We start from the raw sequence: 26,301 nt of genomic DNA on the forward strand, positions 1-26,301 counted from the left end.
AAGCCTCAGTTTTCTTGACAAAGGTCAACTGTTCGAAATCCAAGCCCAACACTTTTCTTTCCTTCCTTTTTTTTGTTTTAACTTATCCCCAATTCTCCAGTAGATTCGAACCCATAACGACCAATTCTTGGAATCGCCACTGCTTATAGCTACCAGTTTAACGGTTTTAATTCATGGATCTTTTGTTGTGTGTGTAATTGGATTGTGGTAACAAGCTGCTAATAAAAGGCTTCTTCTTAAATTGTTCGATAATTGTCACAACCAACATAATAATAGTTAGAACTTGGATTAAGGGTTCTACTACCATATTCAATCGGCAAAGTGAGCTTTCAAATAGGATTTGTATTAAAGGTTCTACTAAGAGAGCTTGTTGGTTTCATTGGCTCCTAGTGTTGTAAAATGTTCGAAAATGTACTAAACGAGTTGTTTGGTTTGGCTAATTCTTACTTGGGTGGCTTCTCATAAATATTTATTGTTATTCAAAGATCGCCTCGTCACTAGCAACTTTCGATTTGTCTGGATTAGATGTGTCTGTCTTGTTGAATTTAAGTTCAAACTTGTTCGATACCCTTTATGGTCATTGGTCAGGTCCATTAATGCTAGTCTTTGCCAAAGTAATCTACATTGAATTGTTTAGGTGTAACAATTGTTTCTTTATAAACCTTTAACCATTATTATTTTTATTTATATTTATATTTATATTTTTTTTAAGATGCAACAATTATTTCATATTTATACACAAACACACACTATGACTTTAAGTCTTTAAAATCCAAAATCTCCAACTCATAGATTGGTGAAATCATAGCCATCCATAATTTTACCCCCCCCCCCCCTTTTTTTTTTTTTTTGTGATTTTTCTGTGTCATCAATTTTTGTCTCTTTTCTCTGATTCTGCCTCTTATCTTCTTCTAGTCTAATCGGCATTGTCTTAGGCAATTTCTAGCATAATAAACAATTAAACATAGGTGTCATTTGGTTGCTATGGGAATTTACTTTCCATAGGAATTTGTATTTCATGGGAATTAATTTCCTACATCAAATTCATGGGAATTGCTTAAAATTGTTTGGTTGACATGAAGGAAGTTGCGAATCATGGGAATTTTGACTTACCTAGGGGGGGTTGGGTAATCAACTTCCCATGTTTTGTGGGAAGTCACAATTCCCATGAATTTGCAATTCCCTCATTTTCACTTTTTAGTGTCAACCAAACAACTCACCCATTTTCAAATTCCCATGATTTTTGACTTCCTCCATTTTCTTTGTATAACCAAACAACCCCATAGAGTACAATGAATACATATTAACCATAGATATTTAGACTTTGCTTAAACTTAATCCGTCACTTCACAGTTCACCCAGAGGTATCATCCGTAATGAGAAAGGACTACGCCAACCCTTCAATGTTAAGCCCTGTAAAACCATGTAAGTATGGAACTAATATGAGACATTGTCATTACCAGCAGGAAGTTACAGTCAATGGTTAAAATTGAGTTTGTTGTGGCGATTGCTTAGACATGAACTCATCAACATTCCTAAAACTTTCACCCCATGAAAATGGAAACTTCAAACTTGTTATATTTGAAGACAATGTGTTCTCGAACCTAATGTGGAAACATAATTTTAATCTGTACTCTGTAAACAGTAATTAAGATAAATGCAGCAAAGATAAAAGGGAAGGAAGAAAGAATCTAATATAAATGGAGCATAACAAATTTAGAATTCTGTATGAATGATGAGAATGAGCAACAATACACTAGCACCAGTGCATCACCTTGGCAAATAAGTAGGGGTTTCCTATCTTTGGGAAATGCGATATACAAATATCCCTTGAAATTACAGTTTATTGCAGCAAATATTAGCAGTTCCATTGTTTAGCATTGCTCGAATAAAATTATGGGGCATCCGATGCCATGTATCTGTACTCGACAGACAATGAACTCTTGCAGTTGCAAGGACCCTTCCATCATGGGCTCCGATGCTTTAGTTTACTTGCCACAACATACAAACCAGCCCGGTAGAGCCCTTCATCTTACCTACCAAAACGAAAAAAATTCCAATTTTCTAAACACTACACAGGGATGAACTGTATCAGCACTTACATGAAAAGTGAATAATTTTGTTATTTAAAGTCACAATGATTCCTCAGACATATACAAGTATATATTTGTATATTAGTTAGTTTAATATAATGGTGGAATCCCGGAAGCTCATACAGTCATACCATGTGAGATGTGACGCAAAGAGATCTTCTACAAGTATCTTCATTTCCCAAGCACCATAAGTCCACAGCTATACCCAGATCACATTATTACATAAATTATTAGTATAATTCTATATCTTTTTAAGGATGAGTCAAATTGACAATGTAATTTACTTGCCTTATATTTCATATTAAAATAAAAAGCATTATGTGAGACTGGCTTATATAAAAGTTATTGTGAAACGGTCAACTTGAGGCAACGTTAACCCGTTTCAGAGTAACTTTAACCAATTTTGGGGTAACTTTTATTTCAATAGTTAGTGACATTTTATGATTACAATTCAAAAAATCAGAAGTAGTATTAATTATAGCTAGCTTCACCAACAAGTCCATATTTCACACATTTGATGATCAACAACAGTAGCACAAAAGATTAAAGAAAAAGTAACTACATTATGCTTTATGCCAACGAACAGCACTATTGAAATTGATCTCGGCCTAAAAGTAGGATTTATCAAATACACTTGAGGTTCATATTCCGTTGAGCTCCACAAATCAACTCAACAACCCACTTCATGTTTTTACTCACCTTTTGTCTTTTCTTTTCCTTTTTCAATTAATTTGAATTTTTCTAAGTTGCTAATAGCTACTTAGCACCTAAGTATGTCAATTGACCCCTAAATCACCATATATATAGTTACTTCCTCGATAATACAGGCTGGTGCCATGGCATAAAAGTATAAAACACCCTCGCAGCCTCGCTCAAACTTACTTGCTAGTTGCTGCATACTTGCATTGTTTTCATATAAGATATGGTACACATAAGGCATTAGACTTACTCGCATTAGTATAATTTCTATCCTTTTCAGCTTCCCATAAAAAAAGTACTCGGTAACTTGTTTGAGTTTATAGATCATTTCTATTGCAAGAGATGCGATAAGTTCTTCCAAACACCCTATATTGTATATATACTCTAACTATTAAGTCAGGTAGGAAGGATATTAAAAACTACTTCTCAACAAAAAAAAAAAAAAAGAAACCCTAAAACTAGCTATACTATAGTGAGAATGATGTTGTGGTGAGACCGATTTCAGAGTTATGCATACTTTATATTGGAGAAATAGACTCGAAAACGGCGAGGGTAACTAGGGAGAAACAACAATCAGAATCTTGACCTTTCCCCTGCCTCTTCCACCTTCCTGCTTTGTTTTTTAGGAAGACGACCACCTTTCTTATTTCTTTATGACAAATTCCAAACCCAAACTCGATCTGACAGTGTTACAGTGACAACTAATCAAGCTAAACGAGTGGTCTTCTCCATAATTATAGGGGGGCAATCATACACATTGGGAATTTTTAAGTGGCAATAAACATCATGATTAATCTCTCCAACGCTTAAAGCTCCTTTATAAAGAAATCTCAAGCAGGAAAAACAGGCCTATAATGTCCCACCACCATTGTGTCCATTGCACCAAATGAAAGCCAACTCTCTTTTGGCTCCTTCCATTTCATCCACTAACTTCTTTTCTCTCTTTTCCTAGTCTAGAGATTCCCCCCCTCCTAAGTCAACCTTTAACAGTGTAACTAATATATAAATACTGCTATACTGAAATTTGGATAAACATTAGCCAATAAACAAGCACTCACAAACCTTAGATTAGCTCAGCCATTATGGAAAAAATGGATTCTGAGGATCCTCCTTCTATGCCTTCGACCCCAGCAACCCCAGGTACTCCTGGGGCTCCCCTCTTCGGAGGCTTTTCTGTCGATAGGCCTAAAAAGAAGTCACTTCTCAGTAGGAGATCCAATTGTTTCACTGTAGATACTTGGCCTAATGAGGAAGGTGGCTTGCCTGCTGTGACCTGCAGCATTACAATGCCACCTCCCCCTGTTCCTCTAACAAAGAAGGTAATTTTCTAACTTTGATCAGTATTCCGAAATTCAGGGAAATTATGTTATTCAGAAAAATTTTCCATTATCGTACATCAAACAGTAAAAAAAAAATTGTACTTTGTATATAATCAAATAAAAGGGCAAGAAAGCAGAAAGAACCTTCATCTGACTGAACTTGATTGTCTTTGCATCTGACTGATAATTGCTCAATCATATCAGGTGGTGGCAGAGTTCGTCGGTACTCTTATACTAATCTGTGCGGGGGCAGCTACTGCTATTGTGAATCAGAAGACGGATGGATCAGAGACTCTAATCGGCCTAGCTGCCTCCAGTGGCCTTGCAGTCATGATCATCATTCTCTCTACAGGCCATATTTCCGGTGCCCATCTGAATCCATCTGTCACCATCGCCTTTGCAGCACTGAGACATTTTCCATGGACTCAAGTAAGAAACCAAAACTATGACCTTCAACCTACCTTTTATTAATACACTGATAGGATTTACAAATACTTAACACAGATATGTTTTTCTTTATTTGATTATGTAGGTTCCAATATACATAGGAGCACAAATGTTAGCATCTCTATGCGCTGCATTTATTCTCAAAGCAATTTTCCACCCTATCATGGGTGGAGGTGTAACTGTTCCTTCAGTGAATTACGGTCAGGCTTTTGCATTAGAGTTCATCATCGCCTTCAATCTCATGTTTGTCGTCACTGCAGTAGCCACCGACACAAGAGCTGTAAGCATCAAAATTTTCTGTATTTTAATGCCTCTACCAAAAATATACTTCTTTAAGAATGTCTCCTTTTAATCAAGCTTTCACTTCTGATATTTAAATATTCACGACAATTTAAAAAGAAGAAAGAGAGAGATAATTCTTCAGAATTAAACAAATCCAAAAAAAGTAAATGCATAGAATCTCACATCAGAAAAATCCAAGCTTCAAGATACTAAATAGAAATTCTTGGCTTCGGTGAGGGTTTGCAACGTTAATAAGAAAATAACAAAATTACCATAGTGAATTAGTTTCAAGAAAGTCATATAACTTTGCAATTCAATCCTCACATTTAATACCACGAAAATAAAAATAAAAAATTGTTTGGAGCAAAAGGCGTAGTACATGGATAAGACTTAATATGCACAGCCTACTAGAGACTAGCATTAATGTTTAGTGGATTCTACTTAGCAATTAAAAATTACCCACCACTGCAGCAAGTAAACACAGACTAATATATTTTAAATAGATCTAATTATAAAGTATATTGTAAATGACTTATTTTATTATAAATGTTGGTAAACCATAAGGAAAAAGGGTGTCTACAAGGTCCTTTCCTCACACTACACTATTTTATGAAGAAAGACAAAGTGATATAAGGAATCTATTAACATGAAGGAGCTAAGAAAAACTGAAAACATTTGTAATGTTCTGCAGGTGGGAGAACTAGCTGGAATTGCAGTGGGGGCAACTGTCATGCTCAACATACTTATAGCTGGGTAAGTACGCCTCACCCCCTCTAAATCATAATCCAATTCTGGAAATTTACTCATGCTCCACCCATCGGGTGGTCAAATTCAGAATGTTGGCATATATAGCAAGAAATAATTGAACAAATTAATAAGTCAGATTTCCACATCAAAAAAGGGGTAAGTATAATTTTGAAAGCTCGTGTTTTAAATTGAATAATACTTCGTATGTAGGAAGTAAGAAGAAAGATAAAAGCATAAAAATACTTGAGATAACAAAAACTTCTTAATTTGAAATTGACACGCACTTTTAAGATTTATTGAAAGTCTTAATAAATGGTTGAGAAGGCTATAATACTTGTGATAGCTCTATGATATTGACAAATGAAAATTGCTAATTTCTAATAGTGTCAAATCATAAACCAAGACAAAAGAAGACATTCATAATACGTCTATGTTATTTGATTAAACAAGGTAACGCAATAGTCCAAAAATACATGATTCAGAAAATAGGCATGATTGGTATAACCTACATAAACCAGAATATATATAGACATAAAGTAACAAACTTTAATCTTACTTCTATTATTTTTGTTTTTGGTTTGAGAAAACAGACTTCAGTCTCATAATGAGTTCCCAACTTATATTGCTTACATCACATCAAGAAAAAAGTTGAAGAAATAAGACATAATACGTGTTGTGACAGATCTAAGAGGAAAAGGTATTATATTCATATTTGACGAATTATTCTCTGGGATTAACAAATGGGAAAGTTTCAAGAAGGGAACAAAACCACTCATTCAAAAGAGGAATTCAGGTTATTTAACTGTTTAATTAAAGGAAGAATGCGACAAAAAAGTTTATTTTCATCGTCAGATTCAATCATATACATTCATTCACAGAGTAGCTTATGCGTTTCATGATGAAACCATCTCAGTGCGTCACTAATGCGCCATTACCCAAGATCATCTATCATAAAATTTGGATCCCATTGTTAAAAGGGAAGTTTATGTTTAGTATGGGTTGACTCAAAACAATACATGTCATGCAAACACAATATTAATGTACCACAATATTCCCAGTCCCATTAATCAATCCCCGTGGCCGTACCAAAGCACTGCAAATTATGAAATTCTATTTCTCTTTCTTCCACAGGCCTACTACAGGAGGATCAATGAACCCAGTGAGGACATTGGGGCCAGCCATAGCTGCAAATAATTATAAAGGGATATGGATCTACTTAACCGCCCCATTTCTTGGGGCACTATGTGGGGCAGGTGTCTATTCTGCCATCAAGCTGCCAGAGGAAGATGAAGATGCCCTCAAGCAGCCCTCAGCAGCAGCAAGCTTTAGAAGGTGAATTATTCAGAATGAATGATGGTGCTTTCTATGAGCAAAATGACAGCTAGTATCTAGTTGATGTGTTCATTGTAAATGGTGTGATGTCAATCGCAAAAGAATGTGACCTATGTGAAACTGAGAGTTGAGTTTTCTACAGTTCATTGGAAGTTATACATTTCTCTTGGTGCAATGTCAAGATCATTAATGACTGTCAAGCAATGAACATCTCTCTTATGCACGACTGATCCTTATCACACCACATCATTTCTCTTGCAATGTCAGCTATTAATTATAGGATTAAAGATTGACACTAGCCAGAATCAACCATGACCCCCTTCAAAACATCCGCACAAGAATGATGCATCCGTGTCGACCCCATCCCAAAGGATAAATATCAATGCATTAACCAACTAATCAATCCCCAAAACAATAATACAGGGAGAAGAAAAAAAAAGCTCTCTATACAACTAAGTACAAAGAACAAGGATCCAATAGAAATTTAACAAAACACACACACACACATAAAAAAAGGGAAGAAAAAATAAAACAACAAAGGCAATACTCCTTACAGGCAAGTGAATATCCTAAAAGCAACATTTGATGGTTTACAAAACAAGTGAAAATAAGAAATAGTTCAACTAACCTGCATGATGGGAAAATCTTAAAAGACGGTGGCCAATTGCACCTCTTCAGCAGACCAAAACTCATTGTAGACATCCATACCGGTTACGTAACTTCCATCCACAGTACCTGAGCATGAATTTCGATCAATCAATTAGAGACACCAAAAGCAGAGAGTACAAGTGTGAATCAAAATAAACCACTAGTAGAAACTATAAAGTGCCAATTGCTACAGCGACAACAATGAAAGAAAATTAACTCAAAGAAGTCTGTCAAATAGTAGCAATAGAGAATGAACGAGAAAAATTGAACAAAACCACTCAAAAGTAAATTTTCTTGTCATCATAAGGATAATTACCACCACTTAAAAAAGGAGATCACTAAAAGTGCTTAAAAACCACTGTGTTTGCAATTCAGAAATATGCAAAATACAATTGAATAAGCTAAACACTTGGTTGCATTACTGATTTGAGCAGTAGGTCATACTTTATACCAGCCTTCTAAAAGCACCCATTTCAATAATTGATAAAGTATCTCAAAGATATGCCAATAGTTAAGCTTGCTAAATTGTTTTGCTGAACAACTACACATAAATGCTTGTTTGCAAAATTTGGATGAGACACAAGTAAGAGACAAGAATCAATAACAAAAGATTATCACAGCAATAGGCACATATTAGCAACAGTGACAAGCATAAAAAACCGCCAGCTATCGTAAGTTATAACACACACCTACACTTTGCTGTTCAGGATATTCCCGTATTATACACTTTTCTGTTAAGACAACGATGGGTTAAGACTAAGAAGGGAATGGAAGATTGGAAAGGCGACGTCATGAGAGAGTAAGGGATCAATTTTCAATCATCTGATATGAAATAAGAACGGAAAGGGAAAGAGGAAGAGGAAGAAATTGGAGGGCTCAATTTTCCTTCTTCTTACAACAAAACATAACTAGGAAGACAAATTCAAGCCCAACTCTTCACTATTTCCTCCTCTTCTCACCATAAATTCTAACCATATACGTTTCCATGAGAAGTATGTGTCCTCTACCCTCCTCCCCTCTCACTACCTCTTCTCATACCCTCTTTCTTCCCCTAACTCATCTAGTGGCTGAATGCTTGACTATCTTCTTTTTGTTGCGTTACTTTTTCTCCAATAGTCTATATCGGTCATAGTTTGAATCTTAACCTGTCCCACTTGGCCATTTAACAATACATACTAGCTGATCAGGGTGACAGATTTTGCTTCTTGAGGTCTTGCCATCATCTGAGTTATCTTAGCAACAGCTACAATTGTCTAAGAAAATAGTTCAGAACTTACAAAATTTAATCTTCACTGGTATCCATTTTTACCTCTATATTCCAGGTTTCTAACCCCTTCACATAATGGAAAAAGTTAGAAATTAGGCACCATCAAAGACTTCAGCAACCCGTCATAATTGTCAAACTAAATTTCTAAAATGTTAGATATTCAACATTTAAAGAACAATTTAGAAACAGTAGACCAGTCAGTCTACTCTACTGTTTCACCAGCAACCCTGAGTATTACTCGTGATTTCTCCAATATCACATTCTCAAACAACAAAACGAAACATAGATTCAGCTCATTCTAACTCACATGGAACTATCCATTCTTTATTACAAAGTAATACAACTAAGGACAATGTATTAGCATTTCAATCAAGTAAAAAAACTCAACATACATCATCATACACAGGAGCAATAAGTTCTAACAACCTAAAACGGATACACAAAATGCAAAACACATAATGGGCAATAAACCTTCATAAACAGTGTGATTTAAAATTAATTCTCTACTCAAAGTGCCTATCACCGTGATAACAATTTAAACTCATAAGTCATAACATTAACCTCTAATGCACCTTATCAACATATACAAGTACTTGATATTACAAATACAATACGCTATGATATAAAATGCACAGGCGCTATTACAAGAGACATCGAGCAATATTTGTTCATGAACACTGAACAATACGATTACAAGACATAAAAGCCTATCACATTGAAGACATTTCTTACTCAAATTCATAACATTGACCTAAAATGCATTTCATCAACACAAATTCCATAATACGAATGCAATATATGCTAACATAAGCAGTAGAGGATGTAACATCGTACCACAAATCTTCATAAACAATCTGATTTCAAGACAATTCTCTACACAAATTATCTATCTCTGCGATAGCATTTATAATTGAATTCATAACACTGATTCAGGCAATAATGCAACTCATCAACACAAAATTCAAAAAACAAATAGCAACATTGCTCAATTTCATAATAAACCTTGATAAACTAACAGTGTAGCTTGCATTTGAAATTCAAATTGACCTAATCAACACAAAATTCAGCGAGAATTTACATAATAATTGAGAGAGAAAACAGCAATAACCTGAGAAAGTGATACTCGATTCAAACAAGCGCAACACCGGCAATCGGATCATCATCATCAATTTTGGACTTCCGCTTGAAGAATTTGGAGAGAGAAAGCAGGAAGCAAGCAATGACGACGCCGATGACGTCAGCGACGGCGTCTTTGGCGGAGGCGCCGGAGGAGCGGAAGAAGCCGAGGTGATCGGCGGCTTCTTTGGCGGCGCCGGCGAGGAGAGAGAGAGAAGCGGCGAAGAAGAGAGAGCGACTTCGGAGGAAGGAGGAATGAGTGAGAGAGATGAGGAGAGAGAAGAGGAGTGTGAGGGAGAAGCAGAAGATGATGTGGTATAGCTTGTCTACTGATGTCCACGAGTCTTGCCCTTCCTCCATTGTTGTGGTGTTGTTTGGCACTAGATGTGGATTGAGGAGGGAGTTGCAATATGTCAAACTAGCAGCGTTAATGACCACGACGACATGATAAAGGTGTCAAAAACATACCCGATATAATTTGATCAGACTACATGATAACAAACCCGATTTAACATGACTCGTATTTAAAATAGATTTGACCTGAATCTATCGAGACCGACCCATTTTCGCAAATTGACACCTCCCATAAACTTTATGAACATTCTCAATGAAAACTCCAACTCTTAGTTTTTCATTGGTGACCCCGAAATTTTTGGTTTGGTACATTTATACTTCATGTTGGTGTAGTAATTGTACCACCATAAAGTCTAAAAATAGGTCATGTTGGTGTAGTAATTGTACCAACATAAAGTCTAAAAATACCAACAATCTTGTTGGTATAAGTATATTGGTATAGCAATTATGCCAACATGAAATCTAAAGATACCAACGAGACTTTATTATTATCCTTGAAGATAGGAACAATTATTGATTCAGACAACCTCAATCTCTTCTCAAACATGACCTTTTGAAGCAAAGAAACTTTTTGTTCTATTGACATTCTGTTGCCTCGTTTTTTTTTTTTTTTTTTTTTTTTTTTTTTTGTGTGTGTTTTGTTCAAATATTAGATGCCAAGTATTTTGCTCGAACACAGATTTATTATACTCCCTCCGTTTTTAAATACTTGTTTCATTTCTCCATGCACAGAGTTTTAGAAAAAATTGGATAAAGTAATATAATATGGAGATAGTGGGGTAGTTGAGAGAATAAAAAATTGTAAAATACATAAGTAATGGAAGAATTGGAGGAGAAAGAGTATTATGTTGGGTCTACTAGGTCTAAGAAATAAATTAAATATTGTAAAAACATTCCAAAAAAGGAAATGGAGCAAGTATTTAAAAACAGCCAGAAATGGAAAATGGAGGAAGTATTTAAAAACGGAGGGAGTATATAGCAACGATTATTGAGCGTTTGTTAATGTATTAAAATCAAACTTAAAAATTTTGGTTGAAAGAAATACTAAAATAGGGCAACCGTAGTTGCCAACTTTGTCAATTTGTCCCAAAAACCTTGCTCATTTTGGCTTGTTTCCAAAAATTAGATCAACACTTATAATTGAAGTGATGAAATCAAAGTGTCACAATCACCAATAGACGAGGGCGTGAATGAACGTATAAGCAAAATTGCAACCATTGGATACCACTAAAAAAAAGTTGTCCACTATAGAATACAAACTACATATGCTTGTTTTTATAAGCATTCTCCGATACATAATGCACCTATGCATATTATGCAAGCCCTAAGTCATCTTAGCAATCAGCTCGTTTATATTTTCCTCGCGATTTCCAGAGTCTCCACCATTCTTGAATAGATTTTTCTTGCCTGAGAATCCATCTTGAGGCTTGGCAAGGGAGAAGGGCCATAGAAAACGAGTTACCTCCTTAAAGTGTCGGCCAACAGAATGAATTTCGTGGACCATATCCTCAAGACATAAAATACCATGCTGCCCCAATGCCTGGACAGAAACAATTCACATTCATCATGTCTTGCTATAAATCTTTAGGAATGAAGAAATTTAATGGCAGCTCATCAGAAATTAGTAACTGTAGCAATTTCTAGATTATCATACCTGCTCGATGACATTATTGTCTGTTAGAGGAACCCTCTCCTTTTCCACCTTTGCTAGACCCTTCTTAAAGATGAGGTCCCTCACATTTTTAAGATTTGGATACCTACAGTTAGTTAGGACAGCTCTAATGAGAGAAATAAAACAAACAACAAGCAATGCTAATATCCTTCGTTAGAACCTAATGACTTTATATGGCATTAAAGTGTTTTATCAAGCACTGATTTTTAAACTTAAAAGAAAATTGATGATGGACAGAATAAAATAGAAATGCCGCCAAATACTGTATTTAATCCTAGATTAAAAACTTTATCAATGAATACTTGTCATTGTATTACTTTTACAGCACAAAACAATCATCTAAGAGCACACACCAACGTACAACCCGAATCATACAAAACAAGAGGTCAGAAAACTGACTGACAAAACAAAGCCAAGAAGCAATAAAAATTTTATGTGGCTAGTACCCCACAGACTGCTTACAGCTTAGACAATTCAGAAAAGCCAGTCATACATGAGGTGGACTGTAGGATACTCGCATGTCAGCTTCTCCTAGCTGGCTAGCTCCCATCCCCACAGGTTAAAGCATCCAGGCAAAAGAATGAACGACTAAGGCTCAATTTGGTTTGACGTAAAATATATTTAATGTAAAACAATTTTACATGGAAAATACTATTGCAACATTAGGTCTTCCTTTCTTTGGTTCTATGCAAAGTAAGGGAGAGGATAAATGAGAGGAGAGTATAAGGGAGATAGGAAGGGTATAAGGGAGATAGGAAGGAGGGAGGACAATATAGTTTCCCTTCCTTTATAAAGGAAAACTGTTTACAAACCAAACAAAAATAATTATGGGAAATGGAAAATTCGTTTTCATGGAAAACATTTTACACCCAACCAACACTCCCTAATACAAAGTATAACTTTCTCTTTTCAAAAGAAACTAAAGATAGAGAACCATGCAGTACTTCAAGAAGATATACAAGATCAACATAGGCAAAAGGACTCATCACTTTGTACTTCTGTAGTAGACAAAACATGCAGCAGGAACGACCATAATGTTTATTGATATTCCAAGACTTAATGAGAATTATGACAATAGATAAATTCAAAAGAGCATCAAATAAAGTATATAATTAGCCATAGTCTATAGTTCTATACAACCAGCACACAATAAGATTATATCCTTACCCATAAGTTACATATGGTTCCACCTTGTTCAACATTGCTAGAGTCCCTTCAGTTGCTTTTAAGAAAACACCACTGTATATTTTCTTCAATCCAAATGACCTCAAAATCTTCTGAATTTGTGGATGAACAGGTGCATTACTGAAAAATAATAAATCACATTTAATGAGAAGGTAATGGCAATGGTAACTATAAAGGTAAATTTGCATTCAAGCCCAAAAAACAATGATACAAGCTCTCAAGTCTCAGCTCACCCCTGAATTCGGATGACAAAGAGAAGCTTTGATGATGATGCAGTGGAAGTTTTCCGCCTCTTAACTCTCTGCTTCATCTTGACCAAATCCATTTGCTAAAATGGAATTTCAGATAAAATAAAAAATAAGTAGTAAGTAAAGAGTGATACACTGATACATAATAATGAATAAAATAAAAAAGCCCTAATCATATAGAGAATGTAACTCAACAACTCAGAAACCATGTATGCAACGCAAAAGAGCAAAATAGAAAAGAATTTGCCCAGAAGGCAGAATTATAAGTATAGCTTGCTGATACATGTGACAAAATGATAATTGCAGACATAAGACACCTGTATTATACTTCAAACTACTGTGATACAGAATATTTTACCAGACAACCACAAATATGATTTTTTTTTTTTCCATATCTGATACAATTAAAACTAGCATGTACTATGGCTACCATCCAAGCTGGGAAAAATCCCTAAAACCCATATTCACAAAACCCTATCTCCAACGATGTTAGGACAGCTCAAGAATCAACAAATACAAGATCCACAGAAACAATCATAAGAAGAAAGGGATCCCCAAAGAGTAATTATCTGACCAGAGGCACATAAAAATACTGTAAGATATAATAAATATTTTGATTCTATTACAAGGGATGTGAATGTCAATCAAGCAGGTATAACAAAAATACAAAAGACCTACTCCAATGAGGCAGGGATTGAGTTAAGTTTGGTGGGTAGTGGGGCAGAGCCGCAGAGGTGGGGAAGAAAATTGTACCCGTTACCCGCTATGGATGATTGGACAAATGTAAATCTTAGGTTCATCCTGTGCCACATCTGCCCAAGTAAAATGAACTACTACCCAGTGATAATTTACAGCAACTTAAACCAATAATTTCTGGAGAGGACAAGAGATCCAAATTAATTAACTCTCTTATGGCAAATGAATTTTGCCATTCTGTACAAGCAGAACCCTTGTCTCATCAATAGTTAAAACTCATAGGAAATAGGCAGCAGCAGTGAAATATTTCTTAAACCAGACAAGCTAAAACCTTTTCTATCCCAGCTCATACAGCATTCCTACTTCCTGTGTCAGCTCCTTGCTCACCACGTTTAACAGAACTAGCTAAAAAACCTAAAGTACACTAGCAAAAAATGTCACTATGCCATTGTTCAGATTAGAAGTCCCATAGGGAATAAATGTTAGATATTTAAAATCTTCTTCCAAAAAAGTACCAAGTACCAACCAAGCTAAACCTCGTCTTTTTTACTTCTTAGTCTAATTCCCATTTGGCTAATTTCAACAAGCAGGATAGAACCAGCATAGGCAGCATTGTTGTCATTAGTAGGCTCAACAGAGAACCTATATATTTCTACATGTCCTGAGACTCATGACTCATGAGTCATGAGCAAGAAAGACACTGTGATCATAACTCTCTCTTTCAAAAGGTGCATCATATACTCAATGACCTCACATTCTAAGGCTCGACACCAAACATTATAATCGAAGTTACACAGAACATATCACACAAGGGCACACTACAAAAAGGATCAATACAAGTAGATAACTAACTGAGATGTCATAGCAAGACAAAAGGCTGCTCCTGATTGACCCACTCCAAGACAAAACTACTATCTATTAAACTCTCCCCATGAATATACACCTAAGGAACTATCTTCATTGCCAATTTAATCCATATATAATTCTTCCCCAATATGCTGCCTGAAACCAAAGATGCAACTCCAAAATAAAACTCCATGACTCTATCAAAACTTCATCACATTAACTCTAAATTGCCACAATAAAAATAATCGTAACATTTTAATCAATACTACTAATTCTTCAAGCCACGCGACAGAAATTATACCTATTAAACTATCTTCTAAGCTTGTTCATCCCAAAAAATACTTTCCAAAAACCAAAAGAAGCAATTTGCTAATTTTCTACAACTCTTGTTCACCCTAACATAACTTCAAACATTATAACAAATCACACCCACAAATCCTACTTGCATAATATGAAGAAAACCCTAAAATCCCACACTATAACGAATCCAACATTGTAATTCTGACTTTCGCATCAACCAATCACATCTGTTACAAAATTAACACACACCAAAAAAAAACCCTAATCAAAGTATACCCATCAAAATCATAACCAAAAAAAATGAACCCAACATTGAAATTCCAAGCAAAACTGAAAATTGTGTTAAAAAAAACCGAAAATAAAGAATGAAGGAAAGAAGATTACTTTACTTCTGTACTCCTTGATAAAATCCTCGGGTTTCTTAAAAGCAAGCTTCTTGTCTTGTTTGATTTTCCATTGTCTTTCCAACAATTGTTGCCTCCTTCTAATCGCCCAATCCTCACTATGCTTCCTCTTCTTCAACACTGTCTCTTCTATGTAATTCAATGCCTGCTCCTCTTTTTCCGCCATTTTTATTCTGCAAATTTCTCAAAAAACATATTCATTCAATCAATTGTACCATTAATTCGCATGAAAAATCGCTTAAACAGGAAGATGTGAAGGTAAGAAAATAAAAAGGAAAATGAAAATTGACCTAGAACTGGAACAAGATTTGAAGAGCAATTCGAAGCTCTGAATTTGGTTGAAGAGCTGAGTGAAGGAGGCTGAGAGCTGAGGTTTCTAAAGGGTTTACAGGTTAGGGCTTTAGGTCATATATGTTGGCAAGGTTCTCTCCACGATTTCTGAAATTAATTTTATTAACTTTAAATTAATTATTACTGAAATTAGCTTAAGTTTACTAATTAAAATTTATTTTAATAATTCTTTAATTTCTCTTTTATTGTAATTCAATAAAAAAAAATTAAAAATAATTTTAGCTTAATAAAAATAAATTTAATCGATATATTTTTATAACATAGAGGAACAAATATAATAAAAAATCTGTAAAATAATAGTTTTGTAAAAATAATTTTAGATCAGCAAAAATAAGGTGGAGAGAATGTATCCTTACTTTGACTTTTATACTCGCATTTGATCATCTTTTGTGATTTATACATAACAAAAATATAAACGTGTTGAATCTTATTTGATTATCTAAAGAAAATGCTATTGTTTTGGGTGTTTTTGTCCCTCGGGAGAGTTACAACACGAAGACTGATCCGGGATGAGCTGAACCTGCAAAACAAACAGAGACACCTGTTGGGTGGTGCTCCGCCTCCGACGCACAAGTCAATAACTTGAAACGGGATAAAGAGAACGGAAATTTAGGTGAGTATCTGCTCGGATTCCAAGCTCAGGTGTTTCTCTGATGTAAGAGAATGCAGTTGTAATCAATGGTAAAAACGTGTCCTCAAAATAGGGACATCTCCCTATTTATAAGGTCATTGGGAATTGCCCCTGATTAGGTCACTGAACCCTAATCATTGGTGGGCTGCGCCGTATTCCGGCTTTCTCGGGATTTGGGCCTGAAGGCCGCCTTTTCCCTTTTATCTCTGGAATGACACGTGTCAAACAGGGATTGGTCCATTTTGGATCAATCTGAGGCTGACACGTGTCACCCTCTGATTGGGCCACGTGGCAGGGTAAAAATACCCTAAACATTTGCCCCTCACAGATGTTACGTGGCATGCCACGTGGCATCTGTGACACATGCCACTCTTCGGTTGGCGGTAATTTTACAGTTACACAGTAACCGTTCACCTTCCAAGTAAATTACGGAAATGCCCCCGTATTTACCCCATATATATAGTCGTTTTACCCTCATAATTTTGTACGTTTTACAAAAATTTTCTAGAGAGGAAAACTTTGAGAGAGCAGAAGTCATCCGTTTGAGTCAGGCGCAAGCAAGAAACTTTTGTTCTTCCGCAACCCAGCCGGACCCGCCCTCCTTCAGATACCACATACAAAGGTACCGTCTCTGTCTCTCTCAGCTCATTTCTTTTTTCACCGCCTGTACATATTTCTTGCAATAAATGGATGCCTCACCAACACACACGGCACAGCCTAGGTTAGAGTCCAGCCGGTCACCGGGGACGGCTGAGTCTAGGACTGGGAGTGCCGGCTCGGGGTGTTGGGACCACCCTTTGCCATGGATTCCGACTAGTTATGTGTCTGTGCAGGACACCATGGCTCGGACAATGCAGACGGCCAATGATCCAAATTACAGAGGCGAAGGCTCAGGCGGCCAAACGCCTGAGGGAGACACGTCTGGTCAGGGAGATCAGACGACTCTGGAGAGATCCCCTCCGCACGCCCCTTCAACCCCCGCTGACTCTTTCCTAGAGGAGTGTGACCAAGGCGGCGACAATGCCGCCTCTGCCCCCATGGACCAAAGTGAGGGGGAGACGGAGAGTGACAGCTCCGCCTCTACCTTCGAGAGCAGCGATGACTTGCCCCCTCTTCCGGATAGCGAGGAGGAAGAAAGGAAAAAGTGGAGTGAGAAGGATGATCCCTTCAGCATCCACGTCTCCTCCAAGGACCGGATCCAGATGGGGGAGAACTTAGAGAATTTTAAGAAAATGCACCCGCTAGGAGACGGGTATAAGATCCGGGTGCCGCCTGAACTTGGCACCATCGTCTGGGGGGATGATCAACAGAACGCCAACAGTTATTTTGGCTGTTACGAGGCGGCGTTCAAAGCCGGTCTTCGCTTCCCCCTTCACCAGGCGGTGAAGGCTATTTTGAGGGGCTACGGCCTGGGGCTCTGGCAACTTACCCCCAACTCCTGGACCAACATTCTGGGGTATGTTGCCGCCTGTGAGTTCCAAGGGCTTAACCCCGGCTGGGAGGCTTTTGCAAGCATGCATTACCTCAGCAGGAGCCCAGGCGGCTGGAGAGCGTGGTATACTCTAACCACACAGCCGCAATATATGATGACCTTGGACAAGGTCTCCAAGTTCGATGGCTGGAAGCACAGGTTCTACCTGATGTCAGCCCCAACCAGACGGGAGAATTATGAATTCCGTCTGTACAATAAGAAGCCTGACTTGTTAGGCAGGAAGTGCGCTCTTCCCCGGATCCCAGAGAAAGACTTTGACGAAATAATTGAGGCAGACTTTTTTGGCCTCACAGACGAAACTCTGTCAACCGGGGAAACAATAAAAGTTCCTAAGAACTGGATTCCCAAGAGCGCCTGGTTCAGGGATGAATGTTTCCTAGCCGCCTGTGGGCTAGGGCACATGTTTAATAAACGTACGCATCTGAGTTCATACTGTCTGTAGTACTTTTCTATCGGTATTGATTTATGATGACCAATTTCTTTCTTTTTGCAGAAGAAGCATTGAACATGCTGTAGAAGGAGAAAACTCCCAAGCGGTCTTCTGCGACCATCCGCAAAGAGCTTGCGGAGAAAGCTGCGGCCGAGGTCAGGGCCAAGGTATTGAGCGCCTGACCCTTTCTTAAGTTCATTTTATAAACTGTCTTGCCCGGATACTAACCTTAACTTATTTATTTTCACAGGGGGGAGAAGTTGGGAAATCGTTTGAGAAGAATCTCAAACGGGCTAGGGAGGAGGCCCCAGCCGTTCTCAATAAAATAAAAAAGTCTGCCTCTGCATCAACTCCTGGCGCCTCAGCCGGGACAAAGACGATGCGAATAGCGGGGCGGCTCGAGAAAGTAGGTGGCAGCCTGTGCCTAGACCTTGCCAACCCCTCAGGAGCCGCGGGGTTCACCACGCCTGCAAGCGTTCCCCACTTGGCCGGCTCTGAAGGTAAGAACCCTTTTGAATCCCCGCCTGAGCTGGGGTGGCCTTTACGGGTGAAATCCCACTCCAAACAGACGTCATCCTCAGACAGCCGGATACAAATAGGTGCCGCCTTAGTTTTGCACTCATCACCTATTGATTGTGGTGCAGATCAAACACAATCTCCCCGCTGGCCAGACGTCCAGAAGCACGCCAAAGCCATGCTGGACGCCGTCCGGAAGAAGGATAAGGACAATATCCCTGGGATAGAGACGTTCAACCTTGAACGCATTCTATCCCTTCTGGCTGAGGTAAGAAACCTGTCAATTCCATGTTATTTTTTCCAAGTAATTTCCCCGCCCGTAATTCTTATACCGCCTGCTTTTTTGCAGGCCATGCTGCCGGTGGACGGGCTCAAACGTCCTTATTCCCGCAAACGGGAAGAGGTAAAAAGGGCCAAGAAGTCTGCCATAGACGCTGATAATATTGCTTTACACTCAACTATCGTAAATGAACTTGAAACTAAAGCAATAATTATGACACAGGCGTCTAAAATCCAACAGCTGGAGCTAGATCTGAAGGCGGCCGACAAGCGGGTGACGGATGCTGAGACGGCCAAGAAGGGGGCGGAGGAGGCCCAAAAGAAGGCAGACGAGAGCGCCAAGCAGGCTGATGAGGTGCTCAAGAAGGCCCAAGCGGACCTTGGCAAACTGAAAACCAAGGTTGAGAGGCTGGAGAAGGATGCTGCTCAAGCTCAGAAAAACTTTGCAGCAACCCTGGAGGCGGAGCAAAACCGCCTCGTTGCTGAAAGCGATGCTGACAACGACGCCCGTATGAAGATTGCTTGGGCTGCCTTGTACCCAGAAGCTGATTATAGCATCTGGGCAATGGCACACAGCTATGCTGAGTACGTGGTGTACTTGAGAGAGCAAGGCGAGCCAGAGCCTGCCTCCTTTGAAGCCTGGCTCAGCAACAATGAGCCGTCCGCGCCTGAGCTTCCTGGTCCTGATGAAGCGCAGGAAATTCCCTCAGACGATGAGGAGAAGGGAGAGGACCAGGAGGCTCCATCTGCAGGCCAGAAGTGACCCTTCAGCGGCAGTATGCCAATCTTTGCTTTCTTTTAATTCTTTTTATTCAGCGGCTGTATGCCAAAGCTTGCTTTTTCCGGCCTGCGTGCCGAGTATCCTTGTATTTACCGGCTGTGGAGCCGTGTTAATTAACAATTTCTCTCTCCCGGACGAGGTCCGGTTAACATTTGATTATTACAACCGTTTGGTTGGATGGACTTTAATGAATTGCACCGACTAAGTCGGTTTTGATTATTTTGCATTTGAATTTTTAATTTTTGCCTATCTTATTAAAAGCATGCGGCGATTCTTTGTCTAACTAGTCAATAGTCTGGCTGTCCTTGCCCCTGGACGGCTGTGTGATTGGTTTCAGTTGGAGCTGGTTGATTGACTTGAAAACGTCTGATGCTGCAAAGAGCATGATATGTTTGTAAGTCAATCAATCACAGTAGTGATTGCCCCAAACCAAGTGCACAGCCGTACACCCACAGGCATTTCGGTCACTACCCAGACGGGTTACGCCCGTCCTGGTAGAAATTTCATAGCCATTGAACTCTTGCCCCAATTGGGGTGAGGTACAATTTTTGGAATGGATAACCTAAGTGAGAACTTCAGCTGGTGACCGACTGATGCTTATGGGCATCCGGTATTTAGGGACTTATTCGTTCTTCGTAGGTTATTTCGGTCAGACGGCTATGAGTTGACCAATTCGGTCGTTCAATTTTTGCCGTCTGCATGGATACGTAGAACCGACAGATAATCTGTTCTCTGCGACGATTGCACCCGGAGGGGTGTCGCCGGACGCCTTTGTCCATGCTGGGACATGCGATTTTATAAAAAGAGCAATCATCCGGCCATTTTAGCCTCTGGTCTTGTTTGAGACCGGTTGTGTAGCCACTAAACGTTTTTGTGCTTAGTTTCTTAATTAGTGTTGAATTTACACCAAGTATCGAACTTTACTTTTTAATCAAACGAGTCTGTCTGGGTATTACCCAGGCGATTATGCTAAGTATCAAACTTAGTTGAGAAAAATGGAGAATCCGTCTGTGTATTACACAGGCGGACCATGCTAAGTATCAAACTTAGTTAGAAAAATGGAGAATCCGTCTGTGTATTACACAGGCGGACCATGCTAAGTATCAAACTTAGTTAGAAAAATGGTTAAGCAGTTGAATAAACAAAGTATCCAACTTAAGTAAACAAGGGATCCGAGCATTACCCAGGCGGATAAACAAAATAAAAATGTACCCTTTACCAAGTATCGAACTTAGTTAGGTAGATGGGGAATCCGCCTGGATGTTACCCGGATGAATAATGAAACGATAACTCAAATTTTGCAAACAAATACTTAATCTTCAATAATTGACTCATTGTTTACAAAAAACTACAAACTCGGAAGTAGTACTTTTTTAGATTGTCTACATTCCAAGTTCTAGGCAGGCGCCTGCCGTCCGGAGTTTCCAGGCGGTAGGTGTCGTCCCTTACTTCTTCATAGATCCGGTAGGGGCCTTCCCAATTTGGAGTTAGCTTTCCCAGCTCATTGGCCCTATCGGTTGCCTCCATTTTTCGTAACACTAAGTCGTCAACTTTCAAAGGACGCTTGTGTACTTTTTTATTGTAGGCTCTCGTCATTCTCAGACGGTAAATCTCATGACGCAAGGCGGCATTGCCCCGGCGTTCTGGGATTGAATCCAATGTCAGCCGCATTGCTTCCCAGTTTGCCTCTTCATCATACAGCATGACTCTGAGAGTCGGATCGTAATGTTCGATGGGCAAGACGGCTTCAGCGCCGTAAACCATAAGAAATGGGGTTTCACCGGTTGCCCCTTTCGCTGTTGTCCGGATGGCCCACAGGACATGGATTAATTCTTCTGCCCATAAGCCACCAGCTCTTTCTATTTTCTTTTTAATGCCGTCTGAGATGAGTTTGTTGAAAGCTTCAACTTGGCCGTTTGCTTGGGGCCGGCCAACAGATGCGAAATAGCTTGAGATCCCCTGATCTCCCAACCAAGTTTTTAGCTGAGGCGTCTCAAACTAAGGACCATTATCAAAAACCATAGACATGGGTACCCCGTACCGGGTGATAATGTTCTTCCAGATGAAGGAAATTACGTCTGAGGTCTTGATGTTTTTAACCGCCTCAGCCTCAACCCACTTGGTGAAGTAATCCACAGCTACTAAGATATAGCGCTTTCCGCCTGGAGCAGGCGTGTAAGGACCTAGAATGTCCATGCCCCATTTTGCAAACGGGATTGGGCTGTGGATGGCCGTCAGATCAGTAGCTGGACGATGAATAAGTTTTCCAAAATTTTGGCACTTGTCACATTTTTTCACCAATTCCTTGGCGTCTGCCTCAAGAGTGGGCCAAAAGTAATGTCGTCTGGCTCTGACAGCTAGGGACCTGCCGCCTATGTGGGAGGCGCAGAACCCTGAGTGCAAGTCTTCGAGAACTTCTTTCCCTTTTTCTGGGATGACACACTTCAACAGAGGCTTAAGAAATCCCGCCTTGAAGAGCTCTCCATTTCTCAACTCAAAGCTTGCAGCTCGCTTCTTCGAGACGGCTGCCTCCTGTGGCGAATCAGGAAGTGTGCCGTCTGAGAGATAAGTCCGGATGCCATCCATCCAGGTAGAGCTTCGGTCCAAAACTCCAATGGGATTTTCATTGATGCTTCTCTTTTCCAGAACTTCCCAAAAGACGGACCGAGGCGTATCATGGCAGGCGGAAGATGCCAGTTTTGACAACGCATCCGCCTGGTTATTTTCAGACCTAGGCACTTGGTTCAACCGGAATTCCTCAAGTGCCCCAGCCTCCTCTTTGACTGCCTGAAGATATTTGATCATAGCCGGATGGGTAGCTTCATAACTTCCCTCATACCGGCTAACAACCAATTGAGAATCAGAATAGGCGTCAATTTTCATGGCCCCTGCCGCCTTACACATGCGAATTCTGGCTAGCAGGGCTTCATATTCCGCCTCATTGTTAGAGGCCTGAAACTTGAAGCGTAGTGCATACTCAAATCTGTCTCCTTCAGGAGATTCATAAATTACACCTGCACCACAGCCGTTCTTTGTAGAGCTCCCGTCTACGTACACTTTCCAAACCTGATCAAGATTATCCGGAGCCACCGGACGAGTCATTTCCACAATGAAGTCGGCAAACGCCTGACCTTTCACTGTCTTTCTTGGTTCGTAAGTGATTTCAAGGCTCTGCATTTCAATAGCCCATTTCAACATTCTCCCGGATGAGTCCAAGGTAGACATTGGCCGCTTAAGTGGCTGGTCCGTGTAAATCACCACCGGATGTGCCAAAAAGTAAGGCTTCAATTTTTTGAATGCCATGTACAAAGCAAGACCAAATTTTTCAACCATGGGGTACCGGAGCTCAGCATTTTTAAGAACATGGCTAATGAAGTAAACCGGGAGCTGCACGCCGTCTCGCTCAGCAAGGAGAACGGCACTGAGGGCATGGTCTGAGACGGCTAAATACATGTACAACGTCTCCCTAGGCAAAGGACTGACCAACCTAGGCAGAGAATGTAAATGCTCTTTCAACCTCTGGAACGCCGCCTCAGCGTCATTCCCCCATTCAAATCTGGTCTTCTTCCTGATTTCTTGGAAGAAGTAAAGGCATTTGTCACCTGACCGACTGAGGAACCTTCCCAGGGCGGCCAGACAACCGGTGAGTCTCTGAACTTCCCTGACAGAGCGGGGTGACTTCATGTCAATCACCGCCTGTATCTTTTCGGGGTTAGCCTCTATCCCCCTTTGATCAATCAGGAACCCGAGAAACTTCCCAGACTCAACACCAAAGACGCATTTCTTAGGATTTAACATAACCTTATGCCGCCTGAGGGTGGTGAATGTTTCTCGGAGATCAGCAAGGTGATCCGTCTGTAGCTTGGATTTGACTATCATGTCATCAATGTATGCCTCCACATTCCTCCCAATCTGATTAATGAAGACCGTATTAATCATCCGTTGGAAAGTGGCAGGCGCATTTTTCAAGCCAAACGGCATCACAGTATAACAGAATAGCCCCTGATCAGTGACGAAGGCCGTCTTCTCTTGATCTTTCTTCCACAGGGGTATCTGATGGAAGCCGGAGTAGGCATCCATAAAGCTCATCAAGGCGTGACCGGCTGTAGAATCGACCAGACTGTCGATCTTTGGAAGCGGATAACTGTCCTTTGGACACGCCTTGTTGAGGTCTGTGTAATCAACACACATGTGCCAGGTCCCATTCGGTTTCTTCACAAGGACTACATTGGCCACCCAGTCGGGGAAATTACAAGGCCGAATGAACCCAGCATCCAACAACTTTTTGACTTCGGCAGCTGCCGCCTGACTTCTTTCCTCGCCATGGTTTCTTTTCTTTTGCCGGATGGGCTTCTTTTTGGGGTCCACGGCGAGTTTGTGGACAGCAAGATCCGGGCTGACGCCTGGCATCTCTTCCACTTCAAAGGCAAAAATGTCTTCCCCACAGACGGCGCCAAATGTTTTGGGTGTTTTTGTCCCTCGGGAGAGTTACAACACGAAGACTGATCCGGGATGAGCTGAACCTGCAAAACAAACGGAGACACCTGTTGGGTGGTGCTCCGCCTCCGACGCACAAGTCAATAACTTGAAACGGGATAAAGAGAACGGAAATTTAGGTGAGTATCTGCTTGGATTCCAAGCTCAGGTGTTTCTCTGATGTAAGAGAATGCAGTTGTAATCAATGGTAAAAACGTGTCCTCAAAATAGGGACATCTCCCTATTTATAGGGTCATTGGGAATTGCCCCTGATTAGGTCACTGAACCCTAATCATTGGTGGGCTGCGCCGTATTCCGGCTTTCTCGGGATTTGGGCCTGAAGGCCGCCTTTTCCCTTTTATCTCTGGAATGACACGTGTCAAACAGGGATTGGTCCATTTTGGACCAATCTGAGGCTGACACGTGTCACCCTCTGATTGGGCCACGTGGCAGGGTAAAAATACCCTAAACAGCTATCATAATTTTTTTTCTTATTAAGTATAAAGATATTGACTATTAGATTTAGGGTCTGTTCTCATTGACTGAGCTGAACTGAACTGAACTGAACTGAACTGAAATGAATATTTTATAAGAGAACGAAATTAGGAGCTGAGCTGAAATGAACTGAACTGAAATGAACTGAACTGAACTGAATTTTAACGTAAAAGAACAGGCCCTTACATCTTGATAAACGTTATAAATGAGCAAAACTATTATATTTATTTATAAAAAAAAATCATTTTTACAGATTTAAAATATAAGGTGATAAGAACATGTTTCATTGTCCAGTATAATTGACACGTAACACAAATGTTAGTGGAGTAATTTGACCTGATATTCTTGGATTTAGAATAAACAACCCCCGAGTGCACATAAAAATCTCATATACACTACATTATGACAAAATTGAATTTGTACACAACCTTACCCATTGTTTCATAACCCATTTTAAGCACGAGGCCCGTGTATCCAACATTTCGACTTGGTATGAGGGGGTGTTCACAACATTTGATTAGTCGGGCTTATTTAAGGCTTGTCTTGGTCAAAGCTCTCAATAGAGGCTCGGCTCAAGTGGGCTTTGACTTAAATTTGGATTCGACTCGAGATCTTCACGAGCCAAGCCTAAAAGCTCATGAACCAACAAGTGATATAATGTAAAGTTATAAAAAAACAAAATTTAATTGTTTTTGAAACAATGACTATCAGTCTTTTTCTAAGCCAAGCTGAGCTCACCTCTATGAGTCTCGTCTACTCAAGCTCAACATTTATAGGCTTGATGAAATTTGAGCTCGAGCCAAGTGGCCCGAGCCTACCTAAGCTCTTTTAACACCCCTTGACAAGATGACTTTTTTTTTTTTTTTTTTTTTTTTTTTTCTTTTCAGGATTGACAAGATGACGTTAGAAAGACTACCATCAAACAATGAAGTGTTAATTAAAAAAAAAAAATTGCAAAGTTTAAGGGTTCGTTTGGCATTGCTGTGGTTTTTTGTTTTCCAAAATCATATGATATATGTAATATAATGAATAAAAAATTAGTCAAATTTATTAAGAATATGATAATTTTGAAAATTGACAATAGAAAAGTAAAAATACTTTTTTCTTGTTTCTTGTTTTTGGTTTTTTGTTTTCAAAAAATCTGAAAATAAAAAACGATGTCAAATATGCCCTTACTAAAGTGCGAGAAAATGAA

The 26,301-nt window shown here is 39.4% G+C and overlaps 2 protein-coding genes and 1 long non-coding RNA gene across 3 annotated transcripts; 1 reads left to right on the forward strand and 2 right to left on the reverse strand.

Annotated features, from left to right (window-relative positions):
- Positions 1-1,692: 1,692 nt before the first annotated feature.
- LOC145629454 (uncharacterized) lies at positions 1,693-4,392 on the reverse strand. Its single transcript, XR_014111678.1, has 2 exons — positions 4,256-4,392; positions 1,693-2,036 (listed from the first exon to the last, which is right to left on the reverse strand). It is a non-coding gene; the product is annotated as an uncharacterized LOC145629454 (long non-coding RNA).
- Positions 3,819-7,142, forward strand: LOC145629453 (aquaporin NIP6-1-like). The gene is made up of 5 exons (XM_081682060.1): positions 3,819-4,111; positions 4,316-4,540; positions 4,644-4,838; positions 5,532-5,593; positions 6,719-7,142. Exons 1-5 carry the CDS (start codon positions 3,875-3,877, stop codon positions 6,921-6,923), a joined length of 924 nt encoding a protein of 307 aa, XP_081538186.1. The 5' UTR covers positions 3,819-3,874; the 3' UTR covers positions 6,924-7,142.
- A 4,361-nt stretch (positions 7,143-11,503) lies between these two features.
- On the reverse strand, positions 11,504-16,082 carry LOC145629455 (large ribosomal subunit protein uL30z-like). Its single transcript, XM_081682061.1, has 6 exons — positions 15,946-16,082; positions 15,636-15,828; positions 13,395-13,489; positions 13,144-13,281; positions 11,959-12,061; positions 11,504-11,844 (listed from the first exon to the last, which is right to left on the reverse strand). Exons 2-6 carry the CDS (start codon positions 15,819-15,821, stop codon positions 11,629-11,631), a joined length of 738 nt encoding a protein of 245 aa, XP_081538187.1. The 5' UTR covers positions 15,822-15,828; positions 15,946-16,082; the 3' UTR covers positions 11,504-11,628.
- Between the last annotated feature and the right edge of the window lie 10,219 nt (positions 16,083-26,301).

Source organism: Chenopodium album, chromosome 4 (genome assembly GCF_948465745.1).
Source record: "Chenopodium album chromosome 4, dcCheAlbu1.1, whole genome shotgun sequence".
In the NCBI taxonomy this organism is placed as follows: domain Eukaryota; kingdom Viridiplantae; phylum Streptophyta; class Magnoliopsida; order Caryophyllales; family Amaranthaceae; genus Chenopodium; species Chenopodium album.

Coding starts and splice junctions, on each gene's coding strand:
- LOC145629455 (XM_081682061.1), bottom strand. CDS start 15,821: ATGGCGGAAAAAGAGGAGCAGGCATTGAATTACATAGAAGAGACAGTG. Junction 13,282..13,394: donor TTTGTCATCCGAATTCAGGG/GTGAGCTGAGAC, acceptor ATTATTTTTCAG/TAATGCACCTGTTCATCCAC. Junction 12,062..13,143: donor GAACCATATGTAACTTATGG/GTAAGGATATAA, acceptor AACTAACTGTAG/GTATCCAAATCTTAAAAATG.
- LOC145629453 (XM_081682060.1), top strand. CDS start 3,875: ATGGAAAAAATGGATTCTGAGGATCCTCCTTCTATGCCTTCGACCCCA. Junction 4,541..4,643: donor GACATTTTCCATGGACTCAA/GTAAGAAACCAA, acceptor TTGATTATGTAG/GTTCCAATATACATAGGAGC. Junction 5,594..6,718: donor CTCAACATACTTATAGCTGG/GTAAGTACGCCT, acceptor TTTCTTCCACAG/GCCTACTACAGGAGGATCAA.